The sequence below is a fragment of the Ylistrum balloti genome, unplaced genomic scaffold (genome assembly GCF_031769215.1).
Source record: "Ylistrum balloti isolate Yb309-2 unplaced genomic scaffold, AGI_CSIRO_Ybal_v1 Utg370086, whole genome shotgun sequence".
Classification (NCBI taxonomy): domain Eukaryota; kingdom Metazoa; phylum Mollusca; class Bivalvia; order Pectinida; family Pectinidae; genus Ylistrum; species Ylistrum balloti.
The window spans coordinates 66,108-85,520 of record NW_026782120.1 but is presented as its reverse complement, the minus strand read 5'-3'; the positions used below and the strand labels follow the sequence as shown (position 1 = coordinate 85,520).

Sequence of the window (19,413 nt, the reverse complement as noted above, 5' to 3'; positions counted from 1 at the left end):
ATCAAAGCCTTTTGAACTAGTTGTCTGATTGACAGAAATATTTCTACATATTATCATTGGCATTTGCGGCAATCTTCTCCCATCTTTCAAAATATTGATATGCATGCATACCCTTGCTCTCTTGCTACGAGATACATATTAGCAGTGGTAACACACTCACCTTTCACCGAGAGATTCGGGGTTTGATTCTCAGTGTGGATGAGAACAGGTATGTCACTTGCCTGTCCACGTGGGTTTTCCTTGAGTACTCTTAGTAAGACCACTTACCTCGGGGTCAACAACAGTGATCAAATATAAACTTGTTTAAAAATTGTTGTAAAATAAATAAAGTTTATATTTATGCTATATTGAACTAAAAACTTGACAAACTAGGAGTTCATGAATATATTCAGATTGAGGTTTGTGTCAATCGCATAGTAGCAATATTTCTCTGGTTTGAAACTAAAGATAAGGAGGATTTTATAGAACATTTGAAAATTGTTTTTACTGATGTATGTAGTGTACGAGATCTACACGGTCACCTTTATCAGACAAATGACCAGTGTGGGGCGTACTAACACTGACGTACGTAGTGTACGTAGTGTACGAGATCTACACGGTCACCTTCATCAGACAAATGACCAGTGTGGGGTGTACTAACACTGACTTACGTGGTGTACAAGATCTACACAGTCGCCTCCATCAGACAAATGACCAGTGTGGAGCGTACTAACACTGACGTAGGTAGTGTACGAGATCTACACAGTCGCCTCCATCAGACAAATGACCCGAAAAAAAGAGAAATCATTCCTTCCCCTGGATTAACACAGGTAACATACAGTAATGTTACCCCCTCTCTGATGACTAGGTCCCCAGGACTTATCACAGGTAACATATAGTAATCCCTGGATATCTAACAGGTAACATACATATCTAATGTTACCCCCTATCTATCTAGGTCCCTACCGTATATCTAAAATGTCAACACCGTATATCAAAATGTCGAACTACCGTATATCTAAAATGTCGAACCTGAACTACCGTATATCTAAAATGTCGAACTACCGTATATCTAAAATGAAACCCCTACCGTATATCTAAAATGTCGAACTACCGTATATCTAAAATGAAACCCGAACTACCGTATATCTAAAATGTCGAACTACCGTATATCTAAAATGAAACCTGAACTACCGTATATCTAAAATGTCGAACTACCGTATATCTAAAATGAAACCTGAACTAACGTATATCTAAAATATCGAACTACCGTATATCTAAAATGTCGAACTACCGTATATCTAAAATGAAACCTGAACTACCGTATATCTAAAATGTCGAACTACCGTATATCTAAAATGAACTACCGTATATCCCGAACTACCGTATATCTAAAATGTCCCTACCGTATATCTAAAATGTCGAACTACCGTATATCTAAAATGAAACCCGAACTACCGTATATCTAAAATGTCGAACTACCGTATATCTAAAATGTCGAACTACCGTATATCTAAAATGTCGAACTACCGTATATCTAAAATGTCGAACTACCGTATATCTAAAATGAAACCTGAACTACCGTATATCTAAAATGTCGAACTACCGTATATCTAAAATGTCGAACTACCGTATATCTAAAATGTCGAACTACCGTATATCTAAAATGAAACCCGAACTACCGTATATCTAAAATGTCGAACTACCGTATATCTAAAATGTCGAACTACCGTATATCTAAAATGTCCGAACTACCGTATATCTAAAATGTCCCGAACTACCGTATATCTAAAATGTCCCGAACTACCGTATATCTAAAATGTCCAACTACCGTATATCTAAAATGTCGAACTACCGTATATCTAAAATGTCGAACTACCGTATATCTAAAATGCCGAACTACCGTATATCTAAAATGTCGAACTACCGATTATCAAAAATGAAACCCGAACAACCGTATATCTAAAATATCTAACTACCGTATATCTAAAATGTCGAACTACCGTATATCTAAAATGTCGAACTACCGTATATCTAAAATGTCGAACTACCGTATATCTAAAATGTCGAACTACCGTATATCTAAAATGTCGAACTACCGTATATCTAAAATGTCGAACTACCGTTTATCTAAAATGTCGAACTACCGTATATCTAAAATGAAACCCGAACCACCGTATATCTAAAATATCGAACTACCGTATATCTAAAATGAAACCTGAACCACCGTATATCTAAAATGTCGAACTACCGTATATCTAAAATGTCGAACTACCGTATATCTAAAATGAAACCCGAACTACCGTATATCTAAAATGTCGAACTACCGTATATCTAAAATGTCGAACCCGTATATCTAAAATGTCGAACTACCGTATATCTAAAATGTCGAACTACCGTATATCTAAAATGCCGAACTACCGTATATCTAAAATGTCGAACTACCGTATATCTAAAATGAAACCCGAACTACCGTATATCTAAAATGTCGAACTACCGTATATCTAAAATGAAACCCGAACTACCGTATATCTAAAATGTCGAACTACCGTATATCTAAAATGTCGAACTACCGTATATCTAAAATGTCGAACTACCGTATATCTAAAATGAACTACCGTATATCTAAAATGAACTACCGTATATCTAAAATGTCGAACTACCGTATATCTAAAATGCCGAACTACCGTATATCTAAAATGTCGAACTACCGTATATCTGAATGTCGAACTACCGTATATCTAAAATGAAACCCGAACTACCGTATATCTAAAATGTCGAACTACCGTATATCTAAAATGTCGAACTACCGTATATCTAAAATGAAACCCGAACTACCGTATATCTAAAATGTCGAACTACCGTATATCTAAAATGAAACCCGAACTACCGTATATCTAAAATGTCGAACTACCGTTTATCTAAAATAAAACCCGAACTACCGTATATCTAAAATGTCGAACTACCGTATATCTAAAATGCCGAACTACCGTATATCTAAAATGTCGAACTACCGTTTATCTAAAATGAAACCCGAACTACCGTTTATCTTAAATGAAACCCGAACTACTGTAAACCTAAAATGTCGAACTACCGTATATCTAAAACAAACCCGAACTACCGTATATCTAAAATGTCGAACTACCGTATATCTAAAATGTCGAACTACCGTATATCTAAAATGAAACCCGATATCTACCGATATCTAAAATGTCGTATATCTAAAATGTCGAACTACCGTATATCTAAAATGAAAACAGAACTACCGTATATATAAAATGTCGAACTACCGTATATCTAAAATGAAACCTCGAACTACCGTATATCTAAAATGTCGAACTCTAAAATGTCGAACTACCGTATATCTAAAAAACCGAACTACCGTATATCTAAAATGTCCCGAACTACCGTATATCTAAAATGTCGAACTAAAATGAATCCAATGTCGAACTACCGTATATCTAAAATGTCCACCCACTGTATATCTAAACTGTCTAAAATGCCGAACTACCGTATATCTGAAATGAAACCCGAACTACTGTATATCTAAAATGTCGAACTACCGTATATCTAAAATGAAAAATGAAACCCGAACTACCGTATATCTAAAATGCCGAACTACTGTATATCTAAATTGAAACCCGAACTACCGTATATCTAAAATGTCGAACTACCGTATATCTAAAATGCCGAACTACCGTATATCTGTATATCTAAAATGTCGAACTACCGTATATCTAAAATGAAACCTGAACTACCGTATATCTAAAATGTCGAACTACCGTATATCTAAAATGTCGAACTACCGTATATCTAAAATGTCGAACTACCGTATATCTAAAATAAATCCGAACTACCGTATATCTAAAATGAAACCTGAACTACTGTATATCTAAAATGTCGAACTACCGTATATCTAAAATGTCGAACTACCGTATATCTAAAATGTCGAACCGTATATCTAAAATGTCGAACTACCGTATATCTAAAATGAAACCTGAACTACCGTATATCTAAAATGAAACCCGAACTACCGTATATCTAAAATGTCGAACTACCGTATATCTAAAATGTCGAACTACCGTATATCTAAAATGTCGAACTACCGTATATCTAAAATGCCGAACTACCGTATATCTAAAATGTCGAACTACCGTATATCTGAAATGAAACCCGAACTACCGTATATCTAAAATGTCGAACTACCGTTTATCTTAAATGTCGAACTACCGTATATCTAAAATAAACCCGAACTACCTTATATCTAAAATGAAATCTGAACTACCGTATATCTAAAATGTCGAACTACCGTATATCTCGAACTACTACCGTTTATCTAAAATGTCGAACTACCGTATATCTAAAATGTCGAACTACCGTATATCTAAAATGTCGGACTACCGTATATCTAAAATGAAACCTGAACCACCGTATATCTAAAATGTCGAACTACCGTATATCTAAAATGAAACCTGAACCACCGTATATCTAAAATGTCGAACTACCGTATATCTAAAATGAAACCAGAACTACCGTATATCTAAAATGTCGAACTACCGTATATCTAAAATGACCGAACTATATCTAAAATGTCGAACTACCGTATATCTAAAATGTCGAACTACCGTATATCTAAAATGACCTGAACCACCGTTTATCTTAAATGTCGAACTACCGTATATCTAAAATAAACCCGAACTACCTTATATCTAAAATGAAACCTGAACTACCGTATATCTAAAATGTCGAACTACCGTATATCTAAAATGTCGAACTACCGTATATCTAAAATGTCGAACTACCGTATATCTAAAATGTCGAACTACCGTATATCTAAAATGTCCAACCACTGTATATCTAAAATGTCGAACTACCGTATATCTAAAATGTCGAACTACCGTATATCTAAAATGAAACCCGAACTACCGTATATCTAAAATGTCGAACTACCGTATATCTAAAATGTCGAACTACCGTATATCTAAAATGTCGAACTACCGTATATCTAAAATGTGAACTACCTAAAATGTCGAACTACCGTATATCTAAAATGAACTACCGTATATCTAAAATGTCGAACTACCGTATATCTAAAATGTCCTGAACTACCGTATATCTAAAATGTCGAACTACCGTATATCTAAAATGTCGAACTACCGTATATCTAAAATCTGTATATCTAAAATGTCGAACTACCGTATATCTAAAATGTCGAACTACCGTATATCTAAAATGAAACCTGAACTACCGTATATCTAAAATGTCGAACTACCGTATATCTAAAATGAAACCCGAACTACCGTATATCTAAAATGTCGAACTACCGTATATCTAAAATGAAACCCGAACTACTGTATATCTAAAATGTCGAACTACCGTATATCTAAAATGAAACCCGAACTACCGTATATCTAAAATGTCGAACTACCGTATATCTAAAATGAAACCCGAACTACCGTATATCTAAAATGTCGAACTACCGTATATCTAAAATGAAACCCGAACTACCGTATATCTAAAATGTCGAACTACCGTATATCTAAAATGTCGAACTACCGTATATCTAAAATGAAACCAGAACTACCGTATATCTAAAATGTCGAACTACCGTATATCTAAAATGTCGAACTACCGTATATCTAAAATAAACCCGAACTACCGTATATCTAAAATGTCGAACTACCGTATATCTAACCCGTATATCTAAAATGTCGAACTACCGTATATCTAAAATAAACCCGAACTACCGTATATCTAAAATGAAACCAGAACTACTGTAAATCTAAAATGTCGAACTACCGTATATCTAAAACAAACCCGAACTACTGTAAATCTAAAATGTCGAACTACCGTATATCTAAAACAAACCCGAACTACCGTATATCTAAAATGTCGAACTACCGTATATCTAAAATGTCGAACTACCGTATATCTAAAATGTCGAACTACCGTATATCTAAAACAAACCCGAACTACCGTATATCTAACATATATAATATAGTTAGACTGTCGTACTCCTATATAATAAGTAAGGATATCTGTAACAAGCTAACGTATCCTTGTCAATTATAACCACTCGCTTCGTCGTGTTGTCAAACATTTGTTCGGACGGGGGTGTCCGACCCCTGGGGATCATTCCGTCTTCAAGGGAATTCTCGCCTGCTGATTAATAAAACCTGGGCACAACGAATTGGACTTGAAACAAGCATCATATCAAGCCGTCAGACATTCTTATATAACGTGCAAGAGAAAAAGAAAATCATACACGTGGCGGGGACAAATAAAACATAACAAAATAACGAAACATGAATACAGGTCTCTAAAACATTTTATTTCTTAATTTTTCACGATCAGTTTTTTTTCCATTGGGTTTTTACTTTATTTTATTCCATCTTTGTTCTTTCGGGGCTTTAAAGTTTCTAACACTGTAAATAAGGAATATGTAGGGAAAATCGGCGTAAGAAATAGTTAATAAAATTTTGTCAACGTGATTCGGTCAAATTCCGAACACAGACTTAATTCTACAAATCTGGCTATCTACGTACTAAAACCAGAAGCATATAACTCCCAGTACTAAATACCCAGCCAGTACATCAAATTATAGTGAATGTCTGGCAGGGGTCTATCGTATATGGAACAGTGTAGATGGTTCTAGAAGTAGAATGTTCTGGCCCCTACTGGGAATGATGCTGGGTTCGCTTGCATCGTATTTCATGACCATATATGGTAATACGGTATGTGGCCTTTATTTAGGAAAAGAATCACACAAAGGTTGCTAGCTAAACACTATATGATCACTAAGAGTCAGGAAAGACCAGACAAATGACTCAGTAGATCAGGAATATTTACAATAAGTAACAAATTCGTGTATTTCACGTGCTTTTCGGTAGTCGAACTCTTTTGTCAGGAGGTTCGTTCGTACCAACTTCCGGTTTAGCGGCTGCCTGCGGAGAAAAACAAGGAAAAGGTAAGGAGTGTTTTTAGTGCTCCTATCCCTATGTAACATTGTATGGTCTATTTTTTGTGACAGAGAAATATAAAGACATCCATTTCCACGTTTACCGAGGAATATGTTGTTTTTACTAGCGATCGTAAACGGCGAAACACCGCTCAGGAGAGAGCTGTCAAAACGATAAACTTACTTTGACGAAAGCGCTTGTAACATGAGAAGGTACAGCGTGATACTCATTTTGAAATTGTTAATTTTGTAACATTATTCTTATATATATATGCACACATATATGTAATTTCTTTCCAACATCAGCGTAGTTTTATATTTTAATGAACTGACACGATTTTATACCTAGGCCCAAAAGCATACCCGCTATCGTCTCATGAGCCGTAATTTTTTTCCAGTTAATGATTTCAATGTTTGTATATCTCTAGTTACACAAATGTTTAAACATAAACTTAATTCCCAACCGACCTACCCTGATCATTTCTGGCATCTTAGCGAAAACATATGTATTATTATTTTATTTTAAATCTGAAAAAAACAAATGAATATTTATGAAAAATGGGAATTTGAATGAAGTCTTCCAGATGCTGTCATAACACAGTTCATATTAATTGAGAAGATTTGAGTATTGTATTGTAAATGTAATTTTTAATAGAGGAAGTGATTGATTAGTAATAATGGTTCTAGTTTGATCCTAGCACTGAAGCGTTAACCATATTCCAGGAAGTTATATTGTACTTGTAGTTGGATATGACAGACAAAGGTGGTCTTTTTCTTTGAGCATGCTGTGAAGCCTTATTCGTTAAGTCATTACTGAAGTTTCATATTTATAATCGTATGAAACCAAATTAAAACAACATCAAACCTGTTTACTTTGACAGATGTCAGACCCACTTGTTTTGAAGGAGGAAGGAAATAAGTTCTTTAAGGATGGAGACCTTGTTGCTGCTCTCTCATGCTATATGAATGCTTTGGATATCTCAGACCTGAAAGATGCGGATAAAGCAGCTATTTACAAGAACATGGCTGCTTGTCATTTAAAACAGGAGAAATATACCGAAGCAATAGAGGATGCTACTGCAGGTAAGAAGAGAATTGTGATCCTGATTGAACCATACAAGGGTACAAGTGAAAACATTTTTATCTAGCCAAAGACTGATACATACTGGCATATATGTTTCATCACAAATAAAACCATGATTGAATTATGAAAGGTGCCAATGACCTTATGTACAGTTCATGTACCAGTCATAATTCGATCGTAAGTTTTTATTTGTGATGAAACATATATGCCAGTATTTTTAACATTCCTTGCAAAACTTTGCAATATTTTCTACAAATAGTTTGAAGAAAATATTGCAAGGTTTTTTACTGACAATATAACATTAAGAATTTTATATAAATTAAATACTCATTCAAACTATCAATAGAATTCAACATTTAATGCTGAAATGAAGTTGAGATTCTGTAGTTGAAAAGAGTTGAAAAGAAACCCTGTTTTTGTTTAGTTGTTTCTAGCATGGACCAATCAAAACAACATATTTCTATTGAAAATAAGAAATAGGACAGAAAATATCTAAGCAGCTTATATATACATAATAGCTCTCATTACAATCAAGATGCCAATAACATCAGGTAAATATTGATAAAGTATTTTTTACTAAGCTTTAAAATAAGGGTAAAGAGAACAAACAGGCGTTCTCCTCCATGTATTTATTTATTTATAGCCGGCAGACACACATGGCAGAAAACCCTTCCAAGACCTGTACAAGGTCTGGTAAAATGTATCAAAGTCTAGTTATTAATCAAATACCTGAAATAAACACTATTAGCACCTGAAATAAAATATAGAATCTATTTACAGTAATATCCAATCATCCTCCACAATTTGTCCCATCATAAAATTGTCAAAACGTTGAGGTACTCGTCTGGTCCTGGTGGATCTCCGTATTGGTGCAGTTTCCATCATAGCGGTGGTATCAGACGAAGAAGGGGAGGTAACCACCCCAACACCAGTACCTAGATTACAACTTCTATGGATACCACCTGAACTTTGTTGGTTACTATCATGACAGGACTCCTCTCACCGTGTACTTCGAGTAACAGGCCTTAACAAATAGATAGAGTCTGAATCACTATCCCCTTCAGAACTGTAATCAACGTGACCCTGGGGGGTTCTGACCTCTGACTTTTAGCCGGCTGACCTTGACCTTGACTTGACATCTGAAACCCAAGTCTCAGTCACAATACCCTAAATACATACTTATCATAGCAATGTGACACCCTAGTGAACAAATATAATACACAATTGTGCGATTATTCAGTTCAAAAACAAACTTGCAAAAGTTCGGACAATTTTCATCGTCGATAGGTACCGTGGTTAATCACACACTTCCTGGTCAAAGTCGTCAAGATGTTTGAGTCTAGTGCGCACTAAAGACAGGATCGTTACTCCAAAGCATGCGGTCAGATACGTGTAAACATTGAAATAAACTACACATTTTTTTGTTTTTTTTTTGCTAGGTCTCAATGACAATGAATTTTCCTTTTCTGTAGTAAACACATTCCTGTGGCCAGTGGGAAAGAATAAGTCGTTAGTAGCGCTACAATAAGGGTTTTTTTTCCACCAGGACTGGGCTATTGACTGAATCAGGTCATACTAATTCCTTGTCTTAGCCACTCCGTGCCACTGGGCTCACCGGGTACACTTGTAAACCACCGGTCTCGTTGTGTTCGCGAAATGTCACAAAGCAAAGAAAACCAAGCAGTCGTTCTTTTCCTTGTATTTATTTATTTATAACCGGCGGACGCACATGGAAGAAAACCCTAAAAAAACAAACAAACGGCTGTATAAGAATACCTATTAGATGCATATTCTGTATGACAATAACTGGAAATATTTGGACCGATATGGAATAATTAAACAATTATGATTCCAAATTCATAATTATTAATTAAATGTATGATACAATTAAACATTAGTTTAATTACCTTCCAAGACCTGTACAAGGTCTGGTAAAATGTATCAAAAGTCCAGTTGTCTTGTCAAACTGGAACCAAGCAGACTCCCAAGGATACGGCCATATCCTGGTCTACGGCCGACTGTGATAAATGCGCGGTTGTAAAACAGTTTTATTCCATTAACTTTCACACTCGCATGCTTTCCCCACAACTTACACCCTAATTAACATATAACTAAATAACAACACCAAATATGGACATGACAGGATGTACATGGGACGTGCACACAGGACCAACGTGGCACATGCACAACACGTGAATACACTAAAATGGAAACAGGTGTTTTCCTGTTCCACTACAGATAATGAATATATATGTACCTGTCACAATATAATCAACACTTCAGTGTAAAAATGTACACAATGAAAATCCAATAATTCTAAAAAAAAGTCATCAAATTGTGTCTGTGTATCTCATATTAACAAGAGGTGTTTATTATATGTAGCAATTACTAAATGACTTTCATTGGACCTTACTGTTTGTAAACAAAACAGAACCAATCTTCTTACTGGATGTTGACATTTTGATTGGACAACACATCACAATTGAAACTTTAATTTTAATAATTTCTCGACAAATTGGTCAAATGGGCAAGTGTTATTCTCACTTGGATGAGTGAGAGATACAGGTCCTTTAGACCCATTGTTAAATGTTTTAATATGAATTAGAAATCAATGGCAACAAGCCAATGGTACTTTTTTCTTTCTCCTTTATTGGTATGTCAACCAGTTTTGTTAGAACTTTTGGGCTTCATTAGACAATAACACAAATTTAAACCTAAAAGTATTGGAATTCTGTTGAAAAATCAAAGATAAAGAAGTCATGTAAAAGTTAGAACTACTTGACACTATTGTATGTCACTATTCACAAAGAAAGGGTGCACAGAATTTCACTTCTTTAGGTAGAAAATTTATTATTTGTTATTATCCTGATGAAGCCCAAAAATTTGTGTGAAACCAATAGACCTACCAGTGAACAAGAAGAAACAACATACCCCTGGTTTGATGCGATTGATTTCTAATTTGTAGTTTGTCCCTTTATTTAAATCACCCAGCATACCGAGAGGCATTCAAGCGAGACATATAAGGAACTGACCAAACTCATCTTAGAATACTAGCGTCGACTCCATTCTATGATTTATGCTTTAAGATGAGTATGAAATGTCTTTGTAACTGAATTATTCCGTTTCCCCGTAATATTTTATACAGTTCATATAATTCATTTATTTGAAATATAGATATATGCACATTTTTGTAGAAAAACTCGAGAAAATAATTTAAATCCATTGTTGAAAAGGAGGATCATGACATAGATATGACCTTTTTTACAGCCCTTAATGTCCATGAAAATGACCCTAAAGCTCTCTATCGAAGATGCATGGCATATGAAAAACTGGGCAAAGTTGAGGAAGCATACAAGGATGCTGGAGCACTGATCAAGGTAGATCCCAAGAATACGGCCATCCAACCGATTATACGTCGACTAACACCGTTAATTCAGGAAAAGGTAAATGTTGAGTTGGTTTATGTTGTTCACCATGATAGAAAGAAATACTTTTGTGCAATGTGCATGTATATGCTTTTGGTATTCATAGAAAGAACATAGTTTTTATGTCCATGCCATTTGATTGGGGGCGGGCGGGGGTGGGCAGGGTGGGCAGGGCATAATATAGTATTCACTCATGTTTATTTTCCCTTTTGCATTCCGTCATGTCCCAACATCCCATTTCCCTTTACATATTCAGTTACATGTCAAAAGATAGGGGACTGGTTAGGAGGGGATAATATCTTTACATGAGCTCCAATACATTGTTTTTTGTTGCAGATAGAACAGAGCAAATTTCACCTACTGGCATTTACATTTAGCCTCTGCCTTTTTATTGTTAACCTTTTTTTTACTTGTGAGTTTCAGTTTTGTTAATGTTGCAGTTTTGAATGACAAACATGCTTGTATAAATTCTGGATGCAGAAAAAAATTGTTCTCAATATTTGTTTATTCCATGGATATAAAGGTCACAATTTTTTCTTTGTGGTAAATATTCCCCACATTATAATTACATTATAGGACATGATATTAACTTTTTGTTGATGTTGTCAAAATCTTAATTTCTCTCTAGAAAAAAGAAATACTAGCATAAAAGCAGGTCTCATGCCAACAAAGACAAATAGTGTTCAGCTGTGATTTATTCATGTGATCACTAGCTGCCAACATCTACATCTATTTTGTATTATTGTGCAGGAAGATGAAATATTGCCGAATCATAGTAGATTTATTCAGTTTTACAACACAAGTGAAAAGTTGTCCCACTGTTTTTGTGTAAATATCATGAATATTGATGTAATATGGATTTTTTTAACATATTCAATAATCTGATACCTCACAAGCTTTTAGGTGAGTGACATAGCAATTTATTTAATGATTTTAATTAAAAACCCATATTACATTGGCACAAGTCTAAGATTCTATTTATCTTTTGATTTATCATATAACCTGTGTTTCTGAAAAATCAACAAAAGCTCTGGCATCAGTTTCTCTACCAGACAGGCTAATAAGATAAATGTGTTTTGTGATATTAATGATACAGTGGTTTTTACAGATAAAACAGCAGAACAGTACCTCCGCTAAAGTTTCACAGATGTTCAACCTAGCTTTTGACTCTGGCAGTGACGATGAGAAGAAGCTTCAGGTATTTATTTGTTGTTTCTAATTGTCCATAGGTGTGTCCGTGAAGTCAGACTGATCACAGATATAATATAACCAACTGATGGTTACCTTACCTTGGAATTTGACAAGTTAAAATTATTATTACTGTTGAAGGTACAGGAAAGATATTTCTCAAACTTTTGTGTTGTTTAAGAAAACAGCTGACAGGAGACCATATTGGATTTTAACAATAGAAAATTGTTATTAATATTGCAATAAAAGATCTGATATTTCATATGTGAGATTCCCTTGATATCAAATGATTAAGAGGAAAGGGAAAGGAAGTGAGAATTGAAAAGATCAATCTTATATAAGACTGATAAAGATAATTCAATGTGTGGTGTCAAGATCTCACTAGAATCACTTCTATTTATAGAACCAATAAAGATCATGTGATGTTGGGTGTCAAGATCTCACTAGAATCACTTCTATATATAGAACCAATAAAGATCATGTGATGTTGGGTGTCAAGATCTCACTAGAATCACTTCTATATATAGAACTAATAAAGATCATGTGATGTTGGGTGACAAGATCTCACTAGAATCACTTCTATATATAGAACCAATAAAGATCATGTGATGTTGGGTGTCAAGATCATACTAGAATCACTTCTATATATAGAACCAATAAAGATCATGTGATGTTGGGTGTCAAGATACCTCTGGAATATCTCGATGATATTTTCTTGTTGGCTATCACAGGTGGTACATGTACTTATGTAAAGTTCAAGTTAAGATCCACTTAATTCACCACAATTATTAGTACTGTATTGTTACGTTTAATGATTGTTTCAGAAATTTACAGCAATGAAATAACTACATATTACAGACTTCAATTTTTATTTCACATCAGAGACATTTGACAAAATTTACCTGAAATATAGAAGGTATTATTTTTCTATTGCATTTAAGTGTTTTTTAGACATGACATACTGTTAAATTGGTAAATATCATGGGGCTTTAATCGGGTGATATTGGCAATCAATAGATGGTGCTACTGTAAATTAGATATACAGAAACAAATCAGTGTTCCTCCTTGCCTTTTGAACCTGGGTGTACAGTACACCCCTAACAATATATTTGAAAACTGGGGAAACATGTCTTGAATTGCACCAATATAGGTGTTTTGTACCTTTGTTTGGGAATAATGGGAAACGCTGAAAAATATCACCAAACATTTGTTATATGTTTGTATTCATTGATACATGTTTATACATACAAACATGCGATAGTTATTTTCCTGTGAGAAAGGTCAAGGACATTATATCAATACACATTAAAAATCAAGGACATAATATATCAATACACATTGAAGGTCAAGGACATAATATATCAATACACATTGAAGGTCATGGACATTATATATCAATACACATTGAAGGTCGAGGACATTATATATTAATACACATTGAAGGTCAAGGACATAATATATCAATACACATTGAAGGTCATGGACATTATATATCAATACACATTGAAGGTCAAGGACATAATATATCAATACACATTGAAGGTCAAGGACATATTATATCAATACACATTGAAGGTCGTGGACATTATATATTAATACACATTGAAGGTCGAGGACATTATATATTAATACACATTGAAGGTCGAGGACATTATATATTAATACACATTGAAGGTCGAGGACATTATATATTAATACACATTGAAGGTCGAGAACATTATATATTAATACACATTGAAGGTCGAGAACATTATATATTAATACACATTGAAGTGCAAGGGCAAATTAGATTATATAATACATTATAACTAGGCATAGCAAAATACGAAATAATATATATATGAAACAGCAAATATGAAATACACATATGAAGCAAATATGCAAGAGGCAAATATGTAATTATATAATACATTATAACTAGGCATAGCAAAATACGAAATATCCATATATCAATATGAGAACAGCAAATATGTAATACCAATGTATCTATATGAGAACAGCAAATATGTAATACCAGTGCATCTATATGAGAACAGCAAATATGTAATACCAGTGTATCTATATGAGAACAGCAAATACGTAATACCAGTGCATCTATATGAGAACAGCAAATATGTAATACCAATGTATCTATATGAGAACAGCAAATATGTAATACCAGTGCATCTATATGAGAACAGCAAATATGTAATACCAGTGTATCTATATGAGAACAGCAAATACGTAATACCAATGTATCTATATGAGAACAGCAAATATGTAATACCAGTGCATCTATATGAGAACAGCAAATATGTAATACCAGTGTATCTATATGAGAACAGCAAATACGTAATACCAATGTATCTATATGAGAACAGCAAATACGTAATACCAATGTGTCTATATGAGAACAGCAAATACGTAATACTAATGTATCTATATGAGAACAAAATATCATCAATGGGTTTGATTTTCAAAATCTGAAACTTTTACAGAAAAAGATATACAAAAGTTAAATTCTATCAAAACATATTTTGATGGAATAATATACATGTACAAATCTAACACATTTTGTTTAAAAATTAAAGGAAAAATGTCCCCACAAACTGCTGTCCCATCATACAATGAAAATAGATAATGTCCCCACAAACTGCTGTCCCATCATACAATGAAAATAGATAATGTCCCCACAAACTGCTGTCCCATCATACAATGAAAATAGATAATGTCCCCACAAACTGCTGTCCCATCATTCTGTAGGACTATACTGCTGAACACTTAATTTCAGAGATAAATGTAGCTCAATAAATCTACTAAAACTACATATACTAACTTGAACAGTTTGTGCACAATGAATTCATGGAATTATTTTACCAACAAAAAAGGTAAAAATAGCCCTCCACAAAAATTAATGTTTTTACAGTAAATAATATAATTTAAAATCTTTTGTCTACAGGCGGCCCGATTTCTTAGTGACAAATTAAACTAGTTACAGGATTGGTTACCAGTATTTAAATACTAGCTATCATTAGACCTGTGTAATTTTGATTTGTTTCAGGCTCTGAACAACCTTGTTGTGTTAGCACGGGAAGATGCTGGTGCTAACTATATCTGTGAGCAGTCTGGCGTACAGAGACTGAAAGCTTTGTTAGAGGGACGAAATCTGACGCTGATTCAGGCAGCTATTCGTGTTCTTTCCTGCGTGTGCAGTAATTCAGTACCTAGGGTATGTACATTCACTATCTTATTTCCTTTTATTCTTTAATCCTCTTTAAAAGTCTATAATGTTATCTGTGTATTTGCCAGATTACACAGTCTTCTTATGTCAACTTATCCTTCACTTTTTAAAATCTTCTGGGATCAGCTATGATAGAAATTAAGAATGTCTCCATGTAAAAGCTATTGTGCTTTCTCTACCCTTCCAGGATATAGTAAACATTTGTTTAAGAAAGTGGATAGGTGCAGTAAGAGGATGGGATGAGGAATTAGTTAGTCCTCCTGTTAGCAATTTTCATTTTTAACCCACAATAAAATTCCTCAGTGTACATAGGCCATTTTCAGTCCTTACAAATCTTGGTTGAAAATGTTAGATCATGGCATGAAGGTTTTCGAGAGTGTTCGGTAAAGAATTGAAAATTGCAAAAATGAGGTATTTATCTTCTTAAGTTAATGATTGAGTAGAATAGATTGAAACGAAATACAGCAGCTTTAGTTGGATACATTGGATGGATTGTCGAAGTAAAGTTTTGATGTTTGGTTGTCGAAAAGTGTAAATAATGGGGTTGGTAAGTGAATGCATGAATCCGAGAAGTATTACAAAGTCTTTAACAATAACAGGTACAGTACAGGAGGAGAAAAATGCTTGTATGATTATGATGGCAAAAAATGGCCCCCAAGATAATACAAAAGAGGTTAATATGAGACAGAGAGTAATTGTCATTTTATGGTTGTGCTTCACCTTTTGTAACTTGGGCTCGGATTGTTCTGGACATTCTGTTACAAGCTTATTAGATAGATCATACTTTAGTTTGAGATGTTTTTTGGTCGCGTGTAAAATGTTTGCATACAGTATAAACATGCTCAAAAATGGTATCAGGACTCCAATGATTAAGGCTACTTGTAAGAAGTGTTCATTGAAAGCTTGATAGTAGGTACACGTTTTGGCTGTTAAATTTGTTTTCATGCCAATAAAAAAAGATATTGTTGTAAACAAAACGCAAATCAGCCATTCAGTACTGATGATAACTTTTGTGGTTTTTTCATGGGACACAAGAAATTTATGGAAAAGTGTATGGCAGATGGCTAAATACCTTTCAACAGTCAAGGTCATAAGATTTACTATAGAAGCAGATGTTAAAAAGAGTGAATTAATCAGAACCATTTTACAGATGTAAGGATTTTGTAGTAAATCATGTTCTAAAAGCCATAGAATAAAAAATGGTGTAATTGTTAAGCCTATAAGCATGTCGGCCGTAGCTAAGGACGCTATGAGATAATACGTAGTTTTGTGTAGCTGTCGTGAAGTAAAAACCATTACAATAGTCAGTAAATTACTTATTGTGATAAGTAAACTTAACAATGTAAGAAAAACTGTCAAAATTATAACAAATTTAATATCATCTTCTGGTTCAACTTTATCACTGGAGTTGATGGGGAAGAGATTCATGTATATCCTTGTGATGTTCTTAACCGGGGTCATCTTAGAAATATTATCATCACAGACACGCTAATATATTTTAATTGTTTCTGGATCAAATTAAATTTTTTAAAAAGAGCTTTTTCTGTATTGATGTGTAGATAAATTTTTTTACAACTAAAGTTCCACTTTATAGATCAACAAAGTTGTTTAAACTTCTGTCTGAAATTGGTTTTTGATCAATGTTGCTTTGAATATGCAAAGAGCAATTAAGATAAAGATAATTCACAAATTGACCTACATCATTCAGTCATTGTTCTAACTGAAATAGTAAATATTTCTGAAGTCCTCTGGGTCATAATCCTTTTGTAATATAAGGCAATCCAAATGATAAATTTCTACAATAAGTTTAGACAATACAGAACCTCTAGATTGTAATTTCTACAATAAGTTTAGACAACACAGAACCTCTAGATTGTAATTTCTACAATAAGTTTAGACAATACAGAACCTCTAGATTGTAATTTCTACAATAAGTTTAGACAACAGAGAACCTCTAGATTGTAATTTCTACAATAAGTTTAGACAATACAGAACCTCTAGATTGTAATTTCTACAATAAGTTTAGACAACACAGAACCTCTAGATTGTAATTTCTACAATAAGTTTAGACAACACAGAACCTCTAGATTGTAATTTCTACAATAAGTTTAGACAACACAGAACCTCTAGATTGTAATTTCTACAATAAGTTTAGACAATACAGAACCTCTAGATTGTAATTTCTACAATAAGTTTAGACAACACAGAACCTCTAGATTGTAATTTCTACAATAAGTTTAGACAACACAGAACCTCTAGATTGTAATTTCTACAATAAGTTTAGACAATACAGAACCTCTAGATTGTAATTTCTACAATAAGTTTAGACAACACAGAACCTCTAGATTGTAATTTCTACAATAAGTTTAGACAATACAGAACCTCTAGATTGTAATTTCTACAATAAGTTTAGACAACACAGAACCTCTAGATTGTAATTTCTACAATAAGTTTAGACAATACAGAACCTCTAGATTGTAATTTCTACAATAAGTTTAGACAATACAGAACCTCTAGATTGTAATTTCTACAATAAGTTTAGACAACACAGAACCTCTAGATTGTAATTTCTACAATAAGTTTAGACAACACAGAACCTCTAGATTGTAATTTCTACAATAAGTTTAGACAACACAGAACCTCTAGATTGTAATTTCTACAATAAGTTTAGACAATACAGAACCTCTAGATTGTAATTTCTACAATAAGTTTAGACAATACAGAACCTCTAGATTGTAATTTCTACAATAAGTTTAGACAACACAGAACCTCTAGATTGTAATTTAGATCATTTTGTAGTAAGTTAAGGAGATCTGTCACCTGTAGAATTCCTTTGGTAAGTTAGAGAGTTCCAAACCTCTAGATCATTTTGTAGTAAGTTAAGGAGATCTGTCACCTGTAGAATTCCTTTTGTAAGTTAGAGAGTTCCAAATCCTCTGATAATTCCTGCAATAAGCTAGGGGTGTCCTTGAAGTGAAATGTCAAATATCGTCATGATATTTGTTGTCTGCAGTTTGTTGTCTTTAAAAAATACACACAGATTATTATTACTAGAAGGTGATTCAAATGTCTTTAGTTTGAAAAGATTTCCCCACTGTTATGATGCCTGCAAATAAATGAGACAAATAAATATTTATCAGTCTTAGCAATCAGTAAGACAAATTCCAAAATGTCAATTGCTGGCTTAACATGAACCAGTAGAAATTTTGGACTTTTTTTTCTTTTGAAATCAAGGATTTCTTTTTGTCAACTATAAGATCAAGATGTGAAACTTATTTAAAAGTGTAATTGATCTTCAGAAGAAATGCATATTTTTCACTTGGATGTCCAAAATGTCTTATTATTGACTGACCAATCATGAAGGATGTGGAATTGAAATAGACATTCCATTGATATGTCAATTCTTTTCTCACATCTTATCTCCAAGATTTTTTACTGTCAAATTATAATCTGAAACATATTGTACACAGGGTTTGTAATCCTTGTACGCTATGTCTGACAGAACTAAAACAGGAGCCTGGATTGTCACTGTAATCCACACAAGTTGATAAATCCTTGT

At 33.7% G+C, this 19,413-nt stretch overlaps 1 protein-coding gene across 1 annotated transcript in view; it reads left to right on the top strand.

The window, feature by feature from the left end:
- Nucleotides 1-6,837: 6,837 nt before the first annotated feature.
- The window catches only part of LOC132549890 (protein unc-45 homolog B-like), a 46,238-nt gene continuing 33,662 nt past the window's right edge, over nt 6,838-19,413 (top strand). The window contains exons 1-5 of the mRNA XM_060213863.1: nt 6,838-6,946; nt 7,819-8,020; nt 11,289-11,464; nt 12,555-12,644; nt 15,675-15,842. Coding sequence (XP_060069846.1) covers nt 7,819-8,020; nt 11,289-11,464; nt 12,555-12,644; nt 15,675-15,842 — 636 coding nt within the window. The 5' untranslated portion in view covers nt 6,838-6,946. The remainder of the gene's footprint in view (nt 6,947-7,818; nt 8,021-11,288; nt 11,465-12,554; nt 12,645-15,674; nt 15,843-19,413) is intronic.